Source organism: Erigeron canadensis, chromosome 6 (genome assembly GCF_010389155.1).
Source record: "Erigeron canadensis isolate Cc75 chromosome 6, C_canadensis_v1, whole genome shotgun sequence".
In the NCBI taxonomy this organism is placed as follows: domain Eukaryota; kingdom Viridiplantae; phylum Streptophyta; class Magnoliopsida; order Asterales; family Asteraceae; genus Erigeron; species Erigeron canadensis.
The window spans coordinates 4413906-4435642 of NC_057766.1; the positions used below are offsets into that span (position 1 = coordinate 4413906).

Here is a 21737-nt window from a genome sequence, read left to right on the forward strand (position 1 = left end):
TTGAGGTTTTTTCTTCCGAATACTTGTAACGGCCCATGATCAACATCTCGTTGTCTAGGGTACGTGCAAGGATTTACCATTATACGGTGAGGTTTCCCTGATATCGCATACCGACTGAATGTTCGAAAAAAAAATATATACAAAGAACTATTTTCTTCTATTTTATCTTTAAATAATTAATGAAATTTTATTTAGAAGTCAACATAGCTTTATATTGAAGGCCTATATATACAGTCGTCACTTCTTTCATTAGTTATGTCATAACACACCAATGTCAATATGACATCATCACTTATCATCACTGCCTTCGTCATTTTATTTTTTTTACATTACTTGATACACATTTGCTAATTAATCTATTATTATCACTTCCGCACCTCATAGATATATTTGCTAATTAATCTATATAATTCGTTTGATTAATTATTATCAAGTGATGTCGGAGCAAGAGGATGATATGTTCCTATATGAAGCTTTTAAAAATGGCGCCTCTCATGTTCTCAAGAAGCCAATTTCTATTGATGCATTGAGGATTATCCGTCAAGCTGTCATGAGAGAAAGAATGCTCAAGAATAATGACAATATTTCGATCCATAAGACGCCCACACATGAAGCACCTATACTCGGAAAGAAAAGTTATGGTCTTAAAAAGAGATGTCATTCGTCTCAAGACGACGATAATTATCATGAAACTTGTGGCATGAAGAAGAAAATATGTGTGCAATGGACACAAGAACTTCATGGCAAATTCCTTAAAGTTGTTAGGGAGCTTGGAGATGGAAGTATAAATTTATCTTTCAGCATGATTTAATAATATTTTTCACGACATCTAATATAAATAAGTTTGGACCATTGGTTCCTCTTGTTATGATCGTTTGCTAATTTTGCGTTTTTGTGTGATATTAGGCTGTTTTCCGAAAGATATTCAAGAGCGTATGGGTGTTCCCGGTCTTACAAGAATGCAGGTTGCTAGTCATCTGCAGGTTGGTTTTCGCATTTCATTTTTGATGAGTGGTATATTTAACTTGCAAATTGACAAGGTGTAATTAGACGTGACAACTTATATGGTTGGTGTCACATGGACTCTGGTACCAGTATATCCAATAACCGGGATTTGAAAATACATAACCATTTGTCCATAATTGGTTACATTTTGATACATTAACCCTTCATATATACTATTAGTTCTAAGTATGATTTTTTTTATACAATTTTAAATGCGAATAAATTGACATATTTTTTCACACTTTTTAAAAATGCGAGGAAAGAAATAACTGTGAACAATTGACATTTTTGTTGTAGTGTATCTTTGCTAATCTTTTGACTGATATTTGTTCATATCGTTATTGTGTATCAGAAATGCCGAAAGGAAAATTTGAGATTAAAACAAAAGCAAACAATGCTCACTAATTCGTCAAGGAATCATACATTGCCTAATAATCTGTTTTCACAAGGTGTTGATGAAAGAAAGTTTGGGTGTATGCCAATAGACCAAAATGATCAAGAAGAAAGTAGTACTCTTATTGGAATTAACTTATCAATCAATGGATGGCAAAAAGAAATGAATAACATGAAAAACAATAGTACTAATTACCGAAGTGCATCTATGATGAATATTTCTAATCATCAAAGGAACAATATTGAAAAATGTACACCGTATGTCCCAATCCCATTCGCGAGTGATTTAAGCTCAAACCAAGATGATGGATTTGGTAGCAAAGCTAGTATGGTAACTACCACCAACTATTTCCAGCAAGAACTGCCCGGTGCACGTGATCATGCTGGTCAAGGGTTCGATCAGCATACCTTTCCATCAACATCCGAGGAATTTCCTGATTTCCTAAGAGATTCGGGTGGTAATGGTCCAAACGATATCTAAATTTTTCTATCTCTTGCTTGCAATCATGCTATGCCGAATAAGGTTAGTTAATTTTTAGATAAGTTGTTTTTTGCTTACTACCATAAGTTAATTAGTACGTTAAATGGTCTTATAATTATATTTTGTCGATAATTATCTGATGAAATCTTTTCTGTATATGACAGGATAATAAAGGGAGCAATAAACACATACAGTGATCCATGGGGTTTTAGTATAATAAGGATTTCTATAATGTGATGTTTGGATAATTTTCATGTGTGATGAAATGTTTTAATTAATTTAATGTTATGTAGTTCTTTCATTTTATTTGGTTGTTTATATTTTAATCTTTGTTCTTTCTATTTTAAGTGTTCGATCATTTACAAAAGCAGATTATAAAATTTCGAAAATCTTCTAATTATACATATGACAAAATTGTTAATTTTAAAGGCAACTAATATAGGACTAAAAATGTCTTTTTGCAAGATAGAATAACTTTTTACGGCGGAAAAAAAAACAAACACTACTACACCAAAAGGTCTCGGTCAAATAAGGTATGTTTACGAGGAAGAGTTATTTAAGAACCCACAAATAAAAAAAACTTAAGAACCATTTTGGACCACACATTCTTTCTCTTTTCTCTCTCTTCAATCAAATAATAAAATTCACCCAAATCATTCAAAATGCTTTATCTAACAAACCGTAAATCGTTAGATGAACAAAAAATATGAGTAGTCTTAAAATTTCGTTCTCTTTCATTAGAGATCCAATTTGATATATTTTTGACGATTTTTTAATTTTTGTCTTTTTTTTCCTCTTGTACTTGTGTACCTACATATGTGCAGGATCATTGTTTTCACATGTAAATTAGTAAATGAACATATGTACACAACAATGAAGGTTAAGGGCGGAGCCCGTCAATCCATGGCGGGGCTATGGTGGCAAAAGACGGAGCCCATCAGTCCATGGCGGAGCCATAGTGGCTAAGGACGAAGCCCGTTAGGTAGATCACCCATCACCGGTCACCCCCTATGACCTATCACCCTTTATGACCTATCACCCTCAATGACCTATCATCCCTAGTCCCTACTAGCTTTTGTTTATTAAAGCCCATTCCGAATCATAATTTTTGTTCAACCTACACATGTGTAAGTATAAAAAAGAAAGCGAAAATTAAAAAGTCGTCAAAAGTATATCGAATATATTGAATCTCTAATGAAAGAGAACGGAATTTTAAGAGTACCCATGTTTTTTGTTTCGTCTAATGATTTACGGTTTATAAGATAAAACATTTTAAATGATTTGGGTGAATTTTATTATTTAATTGAAGAGAGAGAAAAAATGTATGATCCAGAATGGTTGTTAAGTTTTATTTATTTATTTATTTTTTTAAGTTCTCAAAATAACTCACCCCATGTTTACCATATCCTAAGTGTATATAACTAGTTATGCTTAGGACTAGTTACGCTAAGTGGGGAATATAACTAGTTATACTTGTAGAATTATCACTATTACACAAAAGGTCTCGGACTCCGAGTGTATATACAACAAAGGATATCACAACTATGATGATTTATGATGATTTATGATTTTACGTGTTATATATACAACAAATGATATGAGAGACAAGGAGTAGCAAAACTTAGTCAACACCCATGTGCAACTTAAGATATCACAACTATGCGGGTCATCAACCCAAAATAGTCTACACAAAATCCGCAATAATTACATTGATGTATAAAACTTATTTAATCTAAAACCACGTCATCACTTCAAGTTATTAAAAGAGTATGTTTGTTGTAGAACCGCCTTCACTTAGTTATGGTTGTGGAAATATCACTAATGCACAAGGTGTTAACAGATTATAGAAAAGTATGTTCGCCATAAATTCCTTTATGACGATCTTGTGTGTTGTGTGTAGATACAACAAGGGGCATGAGAGACAAAGAGCCGCAAAACTTAGCTCAAATCATATCAACTATGCAAATCATTAACCCAAAATAGTATACACACAATCCGCAATAATTGCATTTACTAATAAAATTTATTTGATATAAAAACCTCGTAATTTAATCAGTTAGCCAAATAACCTAGCACAACTAAACTACCCTAAATTAATCACTAACTATGGCATGCCAAGAACACAAAGGCGATGCACTCATTACTCATTAAACAATTAGCCAAATAACCTAGCACAACTAAACTACCCTAAATTAATCACTAACTATGCCATGCCAAGAACTCAAAGGCGATGCACTCATTACTCATTAAACAATGACAATCAAAACTAAACCTACATGCCAATCATTATTATACAATAACAATTCAAAAGTGGGGTTCTACAGTGTCCGGTCGGTAGGTAAATAATCGGGTTTTAGAGGGCCGGGTCGGTCAGAAAATGCCTCAAACGACTTTCCAGAGCCTTCTCTCTACTCCGTTTCCATTCTACATCTTCTCTCCATCCCACTATGCTACTATCTCATCTCCATAACCGATCGATTACCCGCTTCTCCATCATCAATCTTAAAGTTTGGTCGCTTACTTCTTCAACAGTCAGCCACTCCGTTGCCGGCCGCTCCATCAACAGATTCTTCCCAGAGCTTCATTAAGGGTAACATTATTAACTATTAAATATGTAACTAGGGCTACAAACCTTGCCTGTTTTTGTGTGTTTGCATATGTTTCATCTGCCTTTACTTTACCAATTACCCACCCTTCTTCTGGATAATCTGTTGAGTGTTTTTTTTTTTTCATTAAACTTTTTATATTGGTTATATGGGTCTTCATACTTTGATATTTCTTAATGTGGGTGTGTTTTATTTTGTAGATTTAATTGTAGCTGTTGAGTGTTTTTGCTTATAAAATTAAGGTCTTGGCTTCAACTTCCTAATCGGTTACAACTTAACCGAAGGCTGGTACCACCTTTTCCAACTTCCTTCTCTTGATTCTTTTGTAAGTAAGTAAGTAAGTAAGTAAGTAACTGCTCAGTGCCGCCTTCCGCGAGTTTTGAGCCCCAATACATCGATGGTGTATGGGGGAGGTTAAGATGCAGGCAGACCTTACCTCTACCTAAGTAGATAGGCTGCTTCCAGTTCCTGGCCTCCAACCTTTGCATGGGACAAGGATCGAACCCATGACCTCTGTCTCCGGAGGCAAGGATGTTTACCACTGATCCAACCATGCTGCTTTCTCTTGATTCTTTTGTGTTATTAGTAAAAGTGGTTTATGTACTTATGGCAAATGGCTGAGTGAATCTTTTCAAAAGTTCAGTCATAAGGTAATAATTGTATTACACTAATACACTGGTTTAGTAAGTATCTTTAGTCAAATAACTCATGTCATACCTGAAAACCATTAGCGTTCGTGTTATTTTGTGTTATTCAATATCGGAAAATTGCTAAACAGGCTATGAAGCGCGTTATTTAATGCTCAGAATACATTATATATCTACTCATGAATATAGTTTATTTTTGTTAGGGCAGAGATGCAATTTGACAACTTGGATGGGAACTTTGATGAATGTCATCGAAAGCAAAGGACGACTACGACCATAGGTATCTGTCACAGACAACGTCGGTGGCTAAAGTAAACCTTAGAGCTCTCATTTAATACATGATTTGTTAAACCTTAGGCCAATTTGGTTACAAAATGGGCAATTGGTCAAGGTCATTTTGTAAAGCTATAGTTTTGATTGAAAAGCTACATTTTGTAACCCAAGTCTAATCCTGTTTGAAATATATATAAAAAAAAAACATAATATACTCATTTATAAGCAAATAGGTTCCTTTCACTGATTGTTGATGTTAAGAGTATAGAATTGAACTTGCTATGTTGCATTTAGTTTGAGGCCAGTGGTCCTGCTTATGTATGTGGTTATTGATAGAAGGGACCTACGGTTGTGTTCAACCATTCAATGTATTATCACCTAATTCATATATTGTCCATGAGATTTCTTTACAAGATGAACATTCCGCTGAGATTAGCGACCGTAAGCCAACCACAATAGTGTTAAAGACGAAAACTTATACAATGAAGTTGAATCAGTTAGTTTCAGTTAATCCTTTGTTGCTTATTAGCTACGTAATATATCAGATTTGCTATAAATCGTTTTCCATGTATTCCCGCTGTACCATTGTCATATTTAATTATAGACACTTTTCTATGTAGCAACATTCGGAGCATTTTAACCTGCAGATAACCATTTTAACTTCCTTGCAGATCATTGGACCCAATTAATTTGCCGTTAAAATCTTCCTTGGCTTTTCACTTTCGTGAGGTCATTACCAAATGTGCTTGCAAATGCTTTCTGTTTATTCAAGTGAGTTCTTTCTTTCATCGCTGGCAAATTCATGTGATTACTTAGTTTCTTGCAAACTAATTTTGCACCTACAAAGGGCAATAAGTGGACCTTTTGACTATCGATTATTGGCGGCTGATAGTTCACATAACACTTATGGATTCCAAGAATAAAAGGTCAGAGAAAGTTGCCCAACCAAACAAAATTTTCATTGAAACTTCTTAGAATAGGGGTTTAGAAGGTTCGTTTTCTTTCAATATAAAGTTCTTATCTAAACCTGCCATGAGCAGATTTTGTTTTGGTTCCATTAATCAGTCATGGATGGACTGCAAGATATTAAGTACATTTATGAGATAAGAGTTGTAAGAAAGAAGTGCAAAGCAAAAGGGAAGACAAGATTAGATATGAAAACAAAACACAAAAATTATGGAGGAAGGTCATTTGGTCGATCCATTGTTGTTCCCGTTCTTAGTCCTCTATTCTTGTTAGGCTCTCTCAATCGCGCCCTTGGAAGCAAATCACGCCATAGATTTCAGGTGAGCTTAATAGAAAGGAAGTTTGTTTGGAAAACGCTATAATAGGTTTACTGCGTTCGGGGTTAGCTATTCTATTATGGATACACAAGCAAGAACTATGATCAGTACATGATTGGGTTTCTATGAATGGGGTAAGGGTTGTTTTCTCTTGGCAGTGGAACAATGGGTTCTCTTTGGAACTTACTGATCTGCCAGATTGTTATGGTTCAGAAACGTATTAAATTTGAAGTATTAAAAAGTATAACTTTTTGATATAGAGTTATGTATGTTATGCCCTTAGGAATTTTCTATGAACACTGCCACATTTAAGTTTGTCATATTTGTAAAGCTTTGATGTTTAAAAGCAATTAAAATACTAAATTACTATTACTATTGTGACCACAACGATACAAATTTTGACTTGTGCTTGCAGCGAAGCGCGGGTATACATCTAATAACCATTTGTTCCCGCCGCAACGCGCGGGGAACCAACTAGTTGATAAATAAATTGATATTTGAAGAAACTTGAAACCTTGAAAGTTTGAGTTCAAATCTTGACGTGAGTAAAATACTTTATAAAATGGAGTCTGATTCATCTCATAACTGAATTTCCTTCCCTTTCAAATTAGCAAAACCTAAATTTATGCTTGAATTAAAAAAAAAAACACACACACAAAAAAAAAATCATATATCATACACACATAAGTTGAGATTGAGCCAACTAAGGTCGCGTTTGTTTCACCGAATTTGATGGAATCTGATGGAATTGGAATTCAATTCCATTTCTTAGTGCGTTTGGTTGTTCAAAGAAGGAGAAATCTCATTCCGTAGGAATGTAAACATTTAATCATTTGATGTTATCTCCATTCCTTGGGGATAGAAGAAGGAATTTGATTCCTTCCGTCACTTGAATTCTCAAAAAATCAAAAACATTCCGTCAAATTCCATTCCTTCAAATTCCAATTCCTTTGAAAGATTTCATTTCTTCCAAAAACGCGCCCTAAGTTTCAGCTTAGACCTTCAAATCTCAAGTATTCAACGTGAGCTCTTGCCTTCTATCATTTTTTACAAAATGTCACTTTTAGTTCTCATATTGTGTTAACTTGAAATGTTTAACAAGTGGATTTACTTGTATAACTCAAGACCTAGAACAAAAAAGATTATCTATTTTCAGCAAGAATTACCCGATGCATATGATGTTAAAGGTTAGTTTTTACTATTAAATATAACATTTATTGCTTACTTAGTTACTTCTATAACTCATCTACTACTAATTCTTGCTCTAATGTTGCTGTTGGTGTTCTCTGGTATATGTTAATTATAAAGATACTGGTCATTTTGGTTTATTATGCATGTATATTATCATTATCATTGTTTATAATTCTGAGTGGATTAGCCCGTTTGTCAACACTTTGCTATCAAAAATCATTTTGTATATATATAGAGATATTATACGTGTATTTAATTATTATTGTGTCTGATGCACATCAACTATTTGATGAAAAGCCTGAATGAAATACATTTTTTTCCCACTCGACTGCTTTATTGTTTTCTTAGTTAATTATATAATCTAGAACCATAGGGATATTGCAAATCTATTAGGTGTTTTTATGTTATTTTTCAGCTCTGATGAATAGCATACGTGAACTAAAACTAAATAAACAATAAATTAAAAGGTAAGTTTTTGATATAGAACTTTTCAGTTGCCAAATTTGCAAGGGCGGAACCAGGAATTCATTAAAATCAAATAATAGAAAGTAAAAGTAACACTGGGACGAAAAGACCCTAAGAATTCATATTGTTTCAAATTGATAAACTTACCTGTTAAACTAAAACATAAGCTTTGCCAAAAACAATCTTCAAAAGTTTAATCATATCCTAGATACAAATTTATATTATCAAAAGCTACCCTATCATTGATAATAACTATAGTCAAAAACAAAACAAACAGATACTCATCAACAAATTTATATTTATCAAGAACTTATACCTTGGGCATTTGAAATTGGGCACGTCTTTCTTTTTTGGAAGCACAATCATCTATTATCTTATCTGTAGAAAATGTGTCAGCAATCTCCCTTTCAATGTAAAGGATCAAACAACTTTTAATGAAGTCATCACTCATGTTTGTACGAAGTCTTGTTTTCACAATTTTCATTGCCGAGAAAGCCCTTTCACTTGTTGCCATTGAAACCGGAAGAGTTAATATAAGACGAATTAGCCTATCAAGCATTAGATATATTCCTGACGTCTCTGTTTCTTTTAAGCCTCAACACAACTTGGAAAGTGTATAAACATTTTTCAGCTTCGGATGAGAATAGCCCACCCTCGAAATGGCCAAGGCTTTATAATTGGGTAGCTCCAAATCCAGAAGGATATGTTCTTGGTCTGTGAAGTCCAAAGGATAGATTTTTATTGAAAGTTTGAGAATAAATCATCCCTATTGGAAGACTTTGACACTTTGTTGGGTTTAAAGCAGCACTAAGTTGAGAAGGTCAGTAACAGACTCATTAAACCTCGAGATCAACTGTTGCGACTGACTATCAATTGTTTTTATGAATACATCAACTCGATAATGATGTTCATTGATGATGATGATATTATGATATTGTGACCCACTCTTGTGAATCTCCATCGGATACATATTCTCATCTATAACCCTTTTCAAGGCAGCCTTCCTCCCTCACACATAATTTTACACAAAAACACAGTAACAAAGATGGCTGGAAAACTGGTGCTGCCTCCATATTTGGCGGCCTCCATTTTCTGAAAAAAGGCACAGCCTCCCTCACAACCGCCGCCTTTCAGATCCGGTGACCTTCATCTCCGGCGACTTCGTCCCCTCTGGAAAATTGCAACCCCTACCATCTCCGCCTTCAAATCCACCTTCCACCCTCCATTTGGCCCATTTTTCCGGCAAAGTCTTCACCTGTTTGACCATTAGACCGGTTTGACACGGTTTTTAAGCGGTCTGGTTCACCCGGTTTTGGTGGTTTGATGAAGTCCACTCTCACTGAACAGACAGTACGGTTGACCATAAGTATGGTGAGAATTCTGGGGTTTTCTTAAGAGAAAGACAACCACACAGCAAGATGTTCTCCAAGGATTTCATGTGGAGCATGGATGGGAGATACTGGAGTTCATAGCAACAACTCACATGCCCAATTTCTTTAGGTTAGAGAGATAGGTTATGGAGTGTTCATCCAGGTTGGCACTCTTTCTAACATATAACAGCCTGTCATATCTACATCAGATGGGTCTATACATGGCGGGAGCATTGGGATAGTTTTGAAATGACAATTACGCAGCAAGAGGGTCTCCAAGGATCTTATGTCAGGCATGTATGGGAGATCCTGGAGTTCATAGCTATCACTCAAGTCCAATATCTTTAGGTTAGAGAGATGGTTTATGGAGGATGACACTTCTTCTATCTTATGACAATCACTAATAACTAATTTAGATAGTTTGACCATACATGGCGAGAAATCTGGAATTTTCTTAACAGATGAACAATTAGACAGAATGAGGGCCTCCAAGGATTCCATCTCGAGCATGGATGGGAGACACTTGAGTTTCTCGCAACTAGCTATGTATAATTCCTTTAGGTTTGAGAGGTAGTTTATGGATGATGGCACTTCTTCTATCTTATTACAATACTTAATTTCCAACATAGATAGACTGACCATACATGGCGAAAATTTTGGTAATCTTTTAAGAAACTCATTCCTAAGAAGACCAAGGGTTTTCATGGATTTCAGCTGGAGCATGGATGGGAGACGCTTGAGGTTATTGCAAGTCGTCATGTCCAACTTAACAAGCTTTTTCAAACTCCCAACAGAATAATTACAATTTGACAAATCCAATCCTTCGATATTTGGTGTCCCTGAGACATCTGGAAACTTTTTTAGGGATTCACACCCTCTAAGGTTAATAAATTTCAAGTTCTCTAGCATGACCTGCAGGGAGGAAAGAAAGCAGAAATTAACAAGCTTGAATTTCTATAAAATAAATTTCTGAACATGCTAAATAAGAAATTGGTTTTCGTGTATTGTATACCTTTTCCCCCGTTTTCCATAAATGTTTAATTTTGCCATACTTCATAATAAGCCAAACAAGGTTACTCATGTGTGCCACAGGCAGAGAAGAAAAAGGGTAGTAAGTCCAAAGAAACCATCACAAGCTGTTAGGGAGAAAGCTAGGTTTATTACAAGTGAACTTTCCCTTACAATCTGAGTACCCGAAGATTCTTCATTCCTTTAAAAACATCAACACTTAAGCTCTCCTCAGTTTCTTTCGATGGCAATACTATGCTCTCAATTACTTCTAGTTCCTACACAAAATGAACCAAAAATAGATCAATGCGTAATCAATTTAATAACAACATTTCTGCAAATAGATTAGTTTGTAAATGAATAGAGCCTTATTACCCGGTTCTCGGTCTTCCAGATGAGATTGTGCAATTTTTGGTGGGGCAATAGCCAACTATTTGGGTCCTTCATCTTCATCCCGTTTAAATCCTGGAGCTTTTCACGTTCCCAGAGCCTGCTATTCGGAGCAGTTGCCTGTACTACTTTCTGGCCCATTTCTTGTATGAGATCATGCATATCTATTCTATTGCTTGATGAGATAGTTATAAGAGATTTTTCAATAAGAACTCTAATCCCTATAACCGGCTCAAAACCACAGCAATCAAGTATTATAGTTATATCATCTACTTTTTCCCCCTTGTAGAAGCATACAATGTCTAGGAATATTTGTTTCTCAGAATCATTTAGATAATCAAAACTTAACTTGAGTGTGTTGAAGATCTCATTATTTTGTGCTTTTCGTCCACGGAAGAATGAGCCTAAAACTTTCAACGCTAGAGGAAGACCTCCAGCATGGCGTATTGCACGAATTGTCAACTCCCTGTATCCTTCTGGGGGCTTCTTTTTTAAAAGCATGCTCGCTGAAGAGCTCAACAGCTCGATCCCAACTTAAAATAGAAGGTTTGTATGTTTCATCCGTATATGATAATAGATGTTGATCCCTGGTGGTTATAAGGATTCTACTTCCTAGACCAAACCACTCACGTGTTGCAGCGAGGAACTCTTATTGCTTGACATCATTCACGTCATCAAGCACAAGAAGAACCTTCTTTCTACAACATCTTTCTTGTATTAATTCGGCTCCTGTATCAGGATCCTGTACCTTGTACCCATGACGCTCCCCTAGAATATTATTTAGAATCCTTTCTTGTAAGATGCACATACCTTTTTTACTAGAGCTATTCTCTCTAACGTCAGTAACAAAACTACTACCCTCAAACTTATGAGCAATTCTCTTAAACAAGGCTCGAGCTAAAGTGGTCTTGCTGATCCCTCCCATTCCACATATCCCCACAGTGCGGACCTCTTCGGAAGCCTCCATTTTCAATAATGAAATTAAGGCATGAATACGAGGCTCTATACCAATTAGATGGTTTACCCTACTACCATCACCACGAGGTTGTATATCCGCTAATATTTCTTCAACGATCTTGTTTATAAATGTTGATTCACCCCTGTATGTACATACATATTTTAAACTAGGGCAGTAACTAATTGATTGGTATATCAGAAACATGATTGAAGAGTACCTACTAGCTAGTTTTTTAAAAAGAGATTTAGTTACCCATATTCAGGCAAGATGTGTTGGCCAGATAAACTGGCAGCTGTAGTTAAGGCTTCCCTCCACTTGTTCACTTTATCCATATCTCCATCCTTAAACTTGTCTTCATGTGTCTCGAATGCCGTCGCGAAATCTCCTTTCTGTTTGCGAACATGAGATAGGTCGACATGGTAGAACACGGGTAACACCTTCATCTCATCATGGCATTCCATAACGTTGGAAAGCTCATCCAAACACCAAGAAGGGTTAGCATAGTTTTTGGAGAAAACAACAACCACCCACCTTGATTCTTTTATGGCTTTCACAAGCTCTTTGGAGATGGGTTGGCCTCCAAGGGCGTAGCTATATAGGGGCCGGGAGGGGCGCCCGACCCCCCGAATTTTTTTTTGTGATGTAGGGGGTATATTGTTTTTGTGTAGAAAAATTTTGATATACTCGGTTTCGACCCCACATCTTAATCGTGAAAACTTTTTTATATACTAAGCAATAAAATTGATCCATTACATTTTACATAAGCTCATTCAAAATTACTTAACCCAAACTAAAACCTATTTCTTAATTAAAAACTTAGCCCACTGAATTCAATGTTCATAAAGGTCGAAGGGCTGAACTCTAATTTTTTTAGTGAATCGAACCAGGTACCAATCGTTTGTCTTCTTTTTAATGTTTACTTGTCCTGGACAAATGTTTAGTTTTTTAGTGATTGAAACTTTTTTTTATTATAATAATATTTAATTTTTGACCCGACCCGAATCGAATCACTGACCCGAACATATTATCCGAAAAATAGCGTTAGGGAAAAAAAATTTAGATCCCGACCCCTCACTCAAAAATTTCTAGCTTCGCCACTGTTGGCCTCCACCTAGCATCTTGTCGTCTTTGAAGGTGTGTATTCCTTTCTGATCTAGAGCAGCAAAAAGATGATCAACAAAGTTGTTGCGGGTGTCTTCACCCCTCAAGCTTAGAAACACATCATATGTCCGTCCTTTTCTTGCTGGTACACCACTTGAAGAAGATGATGAAGTAGCCATTTGAATTGAAGTGATATCTAGAAAGCTAAATAAGCTCAAACATGCTGCCGGTGGATGGATGTTGTTTGTTTTTGTTAACTTTGAGGTCTTTCGCATTAGCTTTTAAGTCTGGACTGAGGATGTTTGTTTTTTTGGTCAACTTTGGGTCATTCACTTTAACTTTTAAGAAGTTTCACCCTGGGTTTCGTATTATATTTTTTATTTATATAATGATGCTTTTCATTAAAATAAGTAATAGTATTCCATTTACTTTTTGTAAGAATAACTTTACTTCCTAAGTTTTGTTTAATGAAAACCTGATATATTAATCTAAGTACTTTGGTTGAATTCAATTGAATAGAAGTGATATGTGCAAAGCTAATTAAGCACAAATAGGTTGATGTTGTTTGTTTGGTAACTGTATTGATAGATTTAGCCATTTACGCACTAATGGTATCTCTCAAGTCTTGATTATATATTAATTTGGGTTTCATATCTAGTTAGAGCTTCGTATACTGTCCAATTGAATGTTATTGTGGTGTTTGAAATGTCTGTGAAGTACTAACTTGTTTTTAAAACAAGTAAATTACACTTCTCGTCTCTAAAGTTGGCACGTTTTTCACTTTTCGTCCCTTAAGTGAAAAAATTACAATTTTGACCTTAAAGTTATCGTCCCTTGCCAAACGTCGTTAACTTTCAGCCGTTAAGTCGGGCATGTGCAACACACGTGAGGGACTAAAACTGCAAAAAATGACAAGTTCAGGGACGAAAACTGAAATTTACTTTTCTGTTGTCATCATCTTCATCTTCTCCGGCTGACTTTCGTCGGAAAATTCGCCGAAAAACTTAAAATGCCGATATCTCACTCGTTTCTTCGAATTAGACCACGAAACCACCACCAAACTTCTCAAAATTAATTTTCACACGAATCCTAACAAAAAAAAAAATTCTTAAAATGCCGATATTTCATGAAATGTAAATGAAAAGCATCGTAAATGATATTGTAACCAAGACCCAGTTGACCAAAAAAATCAACAAACTAGCATGGAACTTGTACGAACTAGCAATTTTGAGTGCGAATAACTTATAACCGAAACGAGATCCAATGAATCGGTTGTCACACCCGAATTCTTTGTACCTCAATCTACTAATGTAACTATTGTAACAACTTAATAACCTTAACGATTGACTAGTAAACTATATCGAAAACCTTACGATGAAATTAACATCTAACTAAATCGTCAAAAATGAAAGGTAATGAATCGTTATGAAACTTAATACAATACTAGATGAATCAATAGTAAACTTGTAACAACTTTCAGAATGAGATTTTGACGTAAGGATTTCACGAACAACGGATTTAAAGTTTCTATACAAAATATATAACGAGAGCTATAATCAACCAAATGACGAACTCTAAATTGCTTTGAACTTCTATTATTGTAACACCCCAAGATTTTAAGGTAAAATAAATTAACCCCTTTTCATAGTTTTGACATTAAATTAATTTTCTAGTATTTTATTTTTGGATATGGGATTAATTTAGTTGGAACTTTAGCGGATAGCGGGTAAAATATCCACCAATTTGAGAAGTGGGTCGTGGCACCCATAGGAAGTGCCAAACACTTATTTGATTTTGAGTCATATCTCCACTTCTATCTTCTTCCTCCTCCCATGCATTCCTTCTCAATTTCTTTCAAAATCAAAGGATAATTCATCCAAGTAAAAGATAAAAAAACATCCTTAATAATCATCCCCATCTTTAATCTCCTTTCAAGAATTAAAAGTTAGGGTTTGTGGGCTTAGTGGTGGTGGCCGAATTTCAAGAGGAAAAAGGGAAGAGGAAGAATTTTCCATTTAAGTCTTGAATTTGCTTTTGTTGTGAGGTATTGATTTCCCCTAACCTAGCTTTCATTTTCTTTTTGGAATTAGGGTTCATAGAGTGAACCAATTTGGGGGTTTTTACTAGGAAATGAATTATGGATAATTTTCTCTAATTCTAGTTAACCTAGTTGTCATTGAGTTATATGATGTGTTTGATTATGAAATTGATAAGTTCATGTGATAAATTGAGTTTGTAAGAAAAGATGAATATTACTAGTTATTGATATGTGAATGAAAATGGTAGGTTAAACTACCTAATGTCATAGTTAAAGATGAAAGTAACTTAATGACAAATGGGTTGGGTTTTGGGTTTAGAAAAGGCTAGTGATTGAGAATGGCTAGGTTGAACTAGTCAAGTTGTGAATGTAAGCTTATGCATATTACGATATGATTTTAGGTTGAAGCTTGCTTGTGCTTGTTGTTTAACGTTATTCTCTTTGTTGCGGAGGAGGTGAGTATATTTGCATACCCTTATGTATACGTTGGGTCAATTACCATGAGATGTGAATGTTCCAAGCATGGTAATTGATTTGGCGTCAAGCCTATGTGGGACATTGTTTATGAGGCCTAAGAACCTCCGGGGCCTAAGAATCCCGATAGATGTGATTGTTTAGCTTATATGGATCCATATATGTATTGTTTGTGTGCAAGGTGAATATGTAAATGTGACATGACGATGCCATAGGTTACATGTGAAAGTCCTTGTACTATGCCTTCCTTCGTATTCGTAAATGTATGCAAGTATATCCACTAAGCCTTTGCTTATATTTTAGTTGTTTACATTTTTATAGGTAGTTCTGGAGGAAGGAATTAAGTGTGTTGATAAGCTTGAAGTTGTAGATATCTTTTGAAGAACTTGAAGGTAATTAGGTCATTTTACGGACGGATGACGATCTTTTGGTATAGAAGCTTAGATGTCCCACACCTCATGGCTCATGGTACATTTTGGTTTGAGGTCATGTTTCGGTAATATTTCTGTAAATGTCCAAGTTGTAAAGTCTTTGGAAAATGGTATTGACGTATTTGGGCGAAAATGTTGCCAAAACTGGTAAATGACCCGTTAGGGTTGTTCTTGGATTTGTGAAACATGTTATGTTGTAATGGTGTATGAAATGTGTCTACTTTGTTGTTGGAAACCTCTGAAATGTGTTTCGAGAAGTTTGTTTTGAAATTTGAAGGTTGCAAGTTGGATCAAGGGTTAAAATGATGTTAGGGTTGCAGGTTAGGTCTCCCACTGTGGCGCAGTGGGGGTGGTTATGCCCACTGCGGCGCAGTGGGAATCCTTGGAAAGTATTTGGTTTCCTCCCACTGCGGCGCAGTGGGGGTGTGTCAAGCCCATTGTGGCGCAGTGGGTTTTCGTCCCTTTCTTTGCCGAGACTTTCCACTGCGGCGCAGTGAGAAGTGCTCGACCCACTGCGGCGCAGTGGGGTGTAAAAAAAAAAAAATCTTGTATTTTCGGTTTATCGAGTTGGGTCCTTTTAATTATATAAACTAAGAAAATCAAGTGACGATGATCGGAATTTTTGATTTGAAATGTTTGAGTTGCAGGGGCTTGTTAGGCCTCCTTGTCTTTTTGTCTTTATTTGCTTCCTCTTTATATATATTTCTAATTTTTTGATCTTATGTCTTTGCCTCATTGACAAAAACCGAACCCACATGAAGGTCTCTCCCCATTTTGTACTTTTCTTTTTGGTGCAGAGTTTAGGATTCGTGTGGAAATTAATTTTAAGTAGTTTGGTGGTGGTTTTGTGGTCTAATTCGAAAAAACGAGTGAGATATTGACATTTTAAGTTTTCCGGCGACTTTTCCGACGAAAGTCAGCCGGAGAATATGAAGATGATGACAACAAAAAAGTAAATTTCAGTTTTCGTCCTTCAACTTGTCATTTTTTGCAGTTTCAGTCCCTCACGTGTGTTGCACGTGTCCGACTTAATGGCTGAAACTTAACGACGTTTGGCGAGGGACGATGATTGAAAAAATCTGCCAACTTTAAGGTTAAAATTGTAATTTTTTACTTAAGGGACGAAAAGTGAAAAACGTGCCAACTTCTGGGACGAAAAGTGTAATTTACCTTTTTAAAAAAAGGAAAAAATGGGTCAACTTTATTAAACTCCATCAACACCAACCAAATCATCCAAATAAACAGAAGAAGTAGAGTGATTTAATCGGTTTAAAAAATGGAAGAGAAAAAAAAGAAAATGAATTAAGCGGTTTTGATTAAAGGTTCGTCTGTATTTATATTATATTAAAATAAATAGAAAACATCCTTTTGTTGAAAGTTACATTGAGAATTTTCTAAAATGTCTTTAATGATTTTAATTATACTATCACTCTTTTATTTTTTAAAATATATCTATTAAACCTTTACATCAATTATCTAAATTATTCGACGTCGCTTCTACCACCAAGATTCGCCCCCCACCACACCATCGCCATGATTACCACCGCATTATGCGAATATCATGATAGTAATGAATCAAATAAATGACTCAAACTGAAATCATAACAAATAAACTTTTGTTTATATATATTCTATTTCATTTTCTACACTTTATATATATTTTATAATATATGATTTTTGTTTTTAAAGTTTGATCGTGGTTAATTAGACTTATCAAGTTCTCAAATTAAACTTATATTGGATATATGTAATTCTTCCAAACTATTAAACCTATTTCATATATAATTTGTTCCATATACTTTTTTTTTTAAATGAGTGATATACCCATTGAACTTTCAATTTTTTTTTTAATATATGATAGTACATCCTAAAAAAAACATATATGATAGTTCAACACTTCAATGGATATATATGAGTCATTCAATTGTGTAGAAACTAAAAAATTTTGTTGACAATGTTTGGCCATAAACCTAAGTTAATACTCGCTCCCACATAAAGTATCTGTCCAGCCATGTTATAATGCTAGTTTGTCCCAATATAACTGTGAACTGCTCCTGTTCTAACAACTAATTAACCATGTCTATAAAGATTGAAATTAAGTTTACAATATTCAAGGCGACATTGAATTAATAAAAAAGCATAACATTTCAGATTTAAAGAAAGGATATGATTTATCCTCTTAAAAAACTAGCCTAAAAATCATCCTAATAACTGTAGCTTATGACATGTGGATACCACTAATTCTCTTTCCTAATCCTACCCTTTGATTTTTTCACATGTTCTCATCTAAAAATTAGGAGGATCTCTAGGCTAATCTATTAGGAGGATTAAACATTTCCTTTAGGGTATGTTCTTGAGTTTTGTTTTAAAAGGAAAGGAAAAGATTGTAAAGGATTTTAAAAATATTTGGGTTCTTGAGTTTTATTTAAGGGAAGAAGAGAAAAGAAGGGAAAAAATTTGGAAGGAGAATTCTATAGAATTTGTTAAAGATATTTTCCTCCCACTTTTGGGATGATTTGAAAGGAAGGAAACTCCACCCCTTCTCTTCCATTCATCCCTCTTCTCTTCTTTCCCCTTCCTTTACATATAAACTCAAGAACACTGGCTTATGGTGTGTTTGGTATGGGGAAATGACACATGAGAAATGGAAATGAATTGTTTTCTTTTGTTTGGTAAGCCAAGGAAATCTTGACACGGAGAAATGCTCATTTCTCGGGAAACCATTTTAGCGTATTTTGATTTCCATCCAAAAAATGGAGAAATGCAGGGAAATACAATTTCTTAAGTAACCTTTCCCCATTTATCTTAATTATACTGTTGACTTATACTCACCCTTACAAATGAGACATACGTGTTAGAAGGAGGAGAGTAAGAAGAGTATGGCATCGGAGTCGGAGGAGCTGCTGTGACATACAACGGAGGAGCTGCGGCGGCGTACGGCGGAGGAGGTGGTTGAACAGGGGACTGAAATTGACGGCGAGTGGTACCGAATCTGACTGAGTGACCGAAATACCACTGTCCATGTAGTGGAGGAGCTTGTTGTGGCGGTGGTTGGTGAAGATCTGACGACGGCGGTGATGGTCTTGTGTGTGTATATTCAGGGCTTCTAATTTGACGGTAAAACTGATATACAAAATTAATATGATATGTGGTTTGGTAAGGAGGTCGATGGTGTATTATTTTGAGAACAATGGTTGATGATAGTCTGACATGTGCATTGGGGACGATGGTGACTAACTTATAAGGCTGGACGGAGTGGGTAGGGGAGGGAACCGGTACCGGGCCGGTACCGGTTGGCACACCGCGCCGACCCCCGGTACCGGTTGGGTGGGGAGGGAATTGGTGAGGGCCGTGCCGGTTGTGTTGCCGATTCTTGACCGTTACATGTGACCGTTGCTTGAGGTTTTTTTTTTTTTTTTTTTTTAAGCTGCCATTTTATATACATATACATATGTATATATATATGTGGGAAAGAAGAAGACTGACTCTCAGCCAGAATCATATGACCAATTGACCATATCCATCAATCTATATATATTAACTAAATTCATATTTACATTTTATATCCTGGAGTTTAATTTATTTATAATATTGGGTAAAAGTTATATTTATTTTGTTTTATATACATTACATTATTATAACAATTATTATTATTATCATTTTAAACTAGTTTTAAACTTAAGTAGCTAATGAATTTAGGAATTTGTATTATTTTTAATTTAACTTATTTTTATTTTAATTTAACTTAAAAAATAAAAAAGGGTGGAGAGGGGAGGGGAGGGGTGGTGAGGTGCTCCTAGCATTAGAGGAATGGAGGGGAGGAGTGGGGAAACCCTCCTCCCACCCTAAGGAGAAACCCTGATAAGTCTTGGTAAAGAACCATTCATACATCTATTTAGTTTTTGTTAAAAAATTGATTCTAATTTTTTATTTCTCGATTTAATTCTTCAATATTACCAAACAAAGAAAATCAAATAATTTCTCAAGTATTTCATTTATTTGCTTCATTTCATTTCTCTGTATTTCTCCATACCAACCGTACCCTTAAAGAAATAATAGTTCAATGCTTCATACTTACCTTGGGGGGGGGGGGGGGGTCTTGTAGTTATGAGCAACAAAGCTTTCAAAACTCGCATTTTTGGTCCAATAAATGTGTTTTCTTTGTAGAAATGGTCCAAATAGAGGGTTCCATCTATTTTATTCCGTTAGGGCACTCATGTGCGTGTCACGTGAGGGGTAGATTTGTCATTTAAAGTCCACCCACTCACCTCTTCTTCTTCTTATTGCTTTTCATTTCCAGATCTACACACAAAATCTCCATATACTCCAACTCCATCTATAACCATACTCTATATACAAAATCAAACACCATTTTGTATATCCAAATAGCAATACATATATATTTACCACTATCCTCTACCTCTACCTTTGTTCTCTTAACCATAATACAAACAGAGTTTTAATATATACTTTTTATGGAACCATAAAACCCAAAAATATTGTTGTTAAAAAAAAAAAGCAAAGATAATAACTAGGTAAAGAAAAACCAACATCAAACCCAAAATAACAAAGATATATATATATATATATATATATCGGGATGAGTTATTTTAAGAACTCATAAAAAAAAGAACTCAAAAATCATTCTGGACCACTCATTTTTTCTCTCTTTCCCTTTCTTCAATTAAATAATAAAATTCACCCAAATCATTCAAAATGCTTTATCTCACAAACCGTAAATCGTTAGACGAAACAAAAAGCATGGGTAGTTTTAAAATTTCGTCCTGTTTCACTAAAGATCCAATTCGATGTACTTTTAACGACTTTTTTTTTTTAATGAAAGAGGACGAAATTTTAAGACTACTCATTCTTGTTGTTTCGTATAACGATTTACAGTTTGTGAGATAAAACATTATGAATGATTTGGGTGAATTTTATTATTTAATTGAAGAGAGAGAAAGAGAAAAAATGAATTGTACAGAATGGTTCTTGAGTTTTTTTTTATGAGTTCTTAAAATAACTCATCCCATACTTCTTATTCTTATTTAAAAAAGTAACAAACACCAAAACTTGGTACTTCCAACCACCTAAACTCATACAAATATATTGTAAGTAAAAGTAAGAATGGAAAGAAAGAAAGTAGCAGTAGCAATCAAGTGAGAAAAACAAAAAAGATGTTTAGATTTTGATCTCCAATCACATTAACAAAAAAGATGTTCCTTATCAACCGGATCATGGGAAAATGTCTATGAAAGCCTATTATGAGTTTGCAGTGTAATGAAAAATTTTGAAGCTTCATAGTACTAACAATTTTTTTCAAAAAGAAAGAACTTATTTTCAAAAATAAAATCCTACTCGATAACATAAGAGCATTTCTAATGGTCAAAACTATTTGATAAATAATTATTAAAAGGTTTTAAAAGCTCAAAAAAGTCTTTTAAATATCCTTTAATTTTAATATAATAACAAAACAAAAAGAGAGAAGGCGTTAAGTTTTTCAAAAACTTTTAAGATCCTCAAACTATTTATTAAAAGTTTTTTACTCCATAGCTTTTGCAAAAGTTATTTTAATAGTGATAAACTTTATAAAAAAACTTCGTAAAAAATTTCATTTGAAATATCC

At 34.7% G+C, this 21737-nt stretch overlaps 2 protein-coding genes, 1 long non-coding RNA gene and 1 pseudogene across 9 annotated transcripts; 2 read left to right on the forward strand and 2 right to left on the reverse strand.

Annotated features, from left to right (window-relative positions):
* Positions 1-436: 436 nt before the first annotated feature.
* On the forward strand, positions 437-1879 carry LOC122604160 (two-component response regulator ARR12-like). Its single transcript, XM_043777058.1, has 3 exons — positions 437-782; positions 907-983; positions 1358-1879. The coding sequence occupies exons 1-3, from the start codon at positions 437-439 to the stop codon at positions 1877-1879; spliced, it is 945 nt and encodes a 314-aa protein (XP_043632993.1).
* Positions 1880-4097: 2218 nt separating this feature from the next.
* Positions 4098-7060, forward strand: LOC122603652. Of its 7 annotated transcripts, none has more exons than XR_006324484.1 (5): positions 4098-4469; positions 4686-4773; positions 5336-5901; positions 6077-6331; positions 6446-7060. It is a non-coding gene; the product is annotated as an uncharacterized LOC122603652 (long non-coding RNA). The 7 variants fall into 7 exon arrangements; XR_006324481.1 differs by having other exon boundaries at positions 6077-6176; positions 6253-7060; XR_006324479.1 differs by having other exon boundaries at positions 6077-7060.
* A 2798-nt stretch (positions 7061-9858) lies between these two features.
* On the reverse strand, positions 9859-10795 carry LOC122604162 (protein SUPPRESSOR OF npr1-1, CONSTITUTIVE 1-like). Its single transcript, XM_043777059.1, has 2 exons — positions 10727-10795; positions 9859-10626 (listed from the first exon to the last, which is right to left on the reverse strand). The coding sequence occupies exons 1-2, from the start codon at positions 10793-10795 to the stop codon at positions 9859-9861; spliced, it is 837 nt and encodes a 278-aa protein (XP_043632994.1).
* On the reverse strand, positions 10738-20450 carry LOC122604163 (annotated as a pseudogene).
* Positions 20451-21737: the final 1287 nt, after the last annotated feature.

Coding starts and splice junctions, on each gene's coding strand:
- LOC122604162 (XM_043777059.1), bottom strand. CDS start 10,795: ATGAGTAACCTTGTTTGGCTTATTATGAAGTATGGCAAAATTAAACAT. Junction 10,627..10,726: donor TATGGAAAACGGGGGAAAAG/GTATACAATACA, acceptor TCCTCCCTGCAG/GTCATGCTAGAGAACTTGAA.
- LOC122604160 (XM_043777058.1), top strand. CDS start 437: ATGTCGGAGCAAGAGGATGATATGTTCCTATATGAAGCTTTTAAAAAT. Junction 783..906: donor TAGGGAGCTTGGAGATGGAA/GTATAAATTTAT, acceptor GTGTGATATTAG/GCTGTTTTCCGAAAGATATT. Junction 984..1,357: donor AGGTTGCTAGTCATCTGCAG/GTTGGTTTTCGC, acceptor ATTGTGTATCAG/AAATGCCGAAAGGAAAATTT.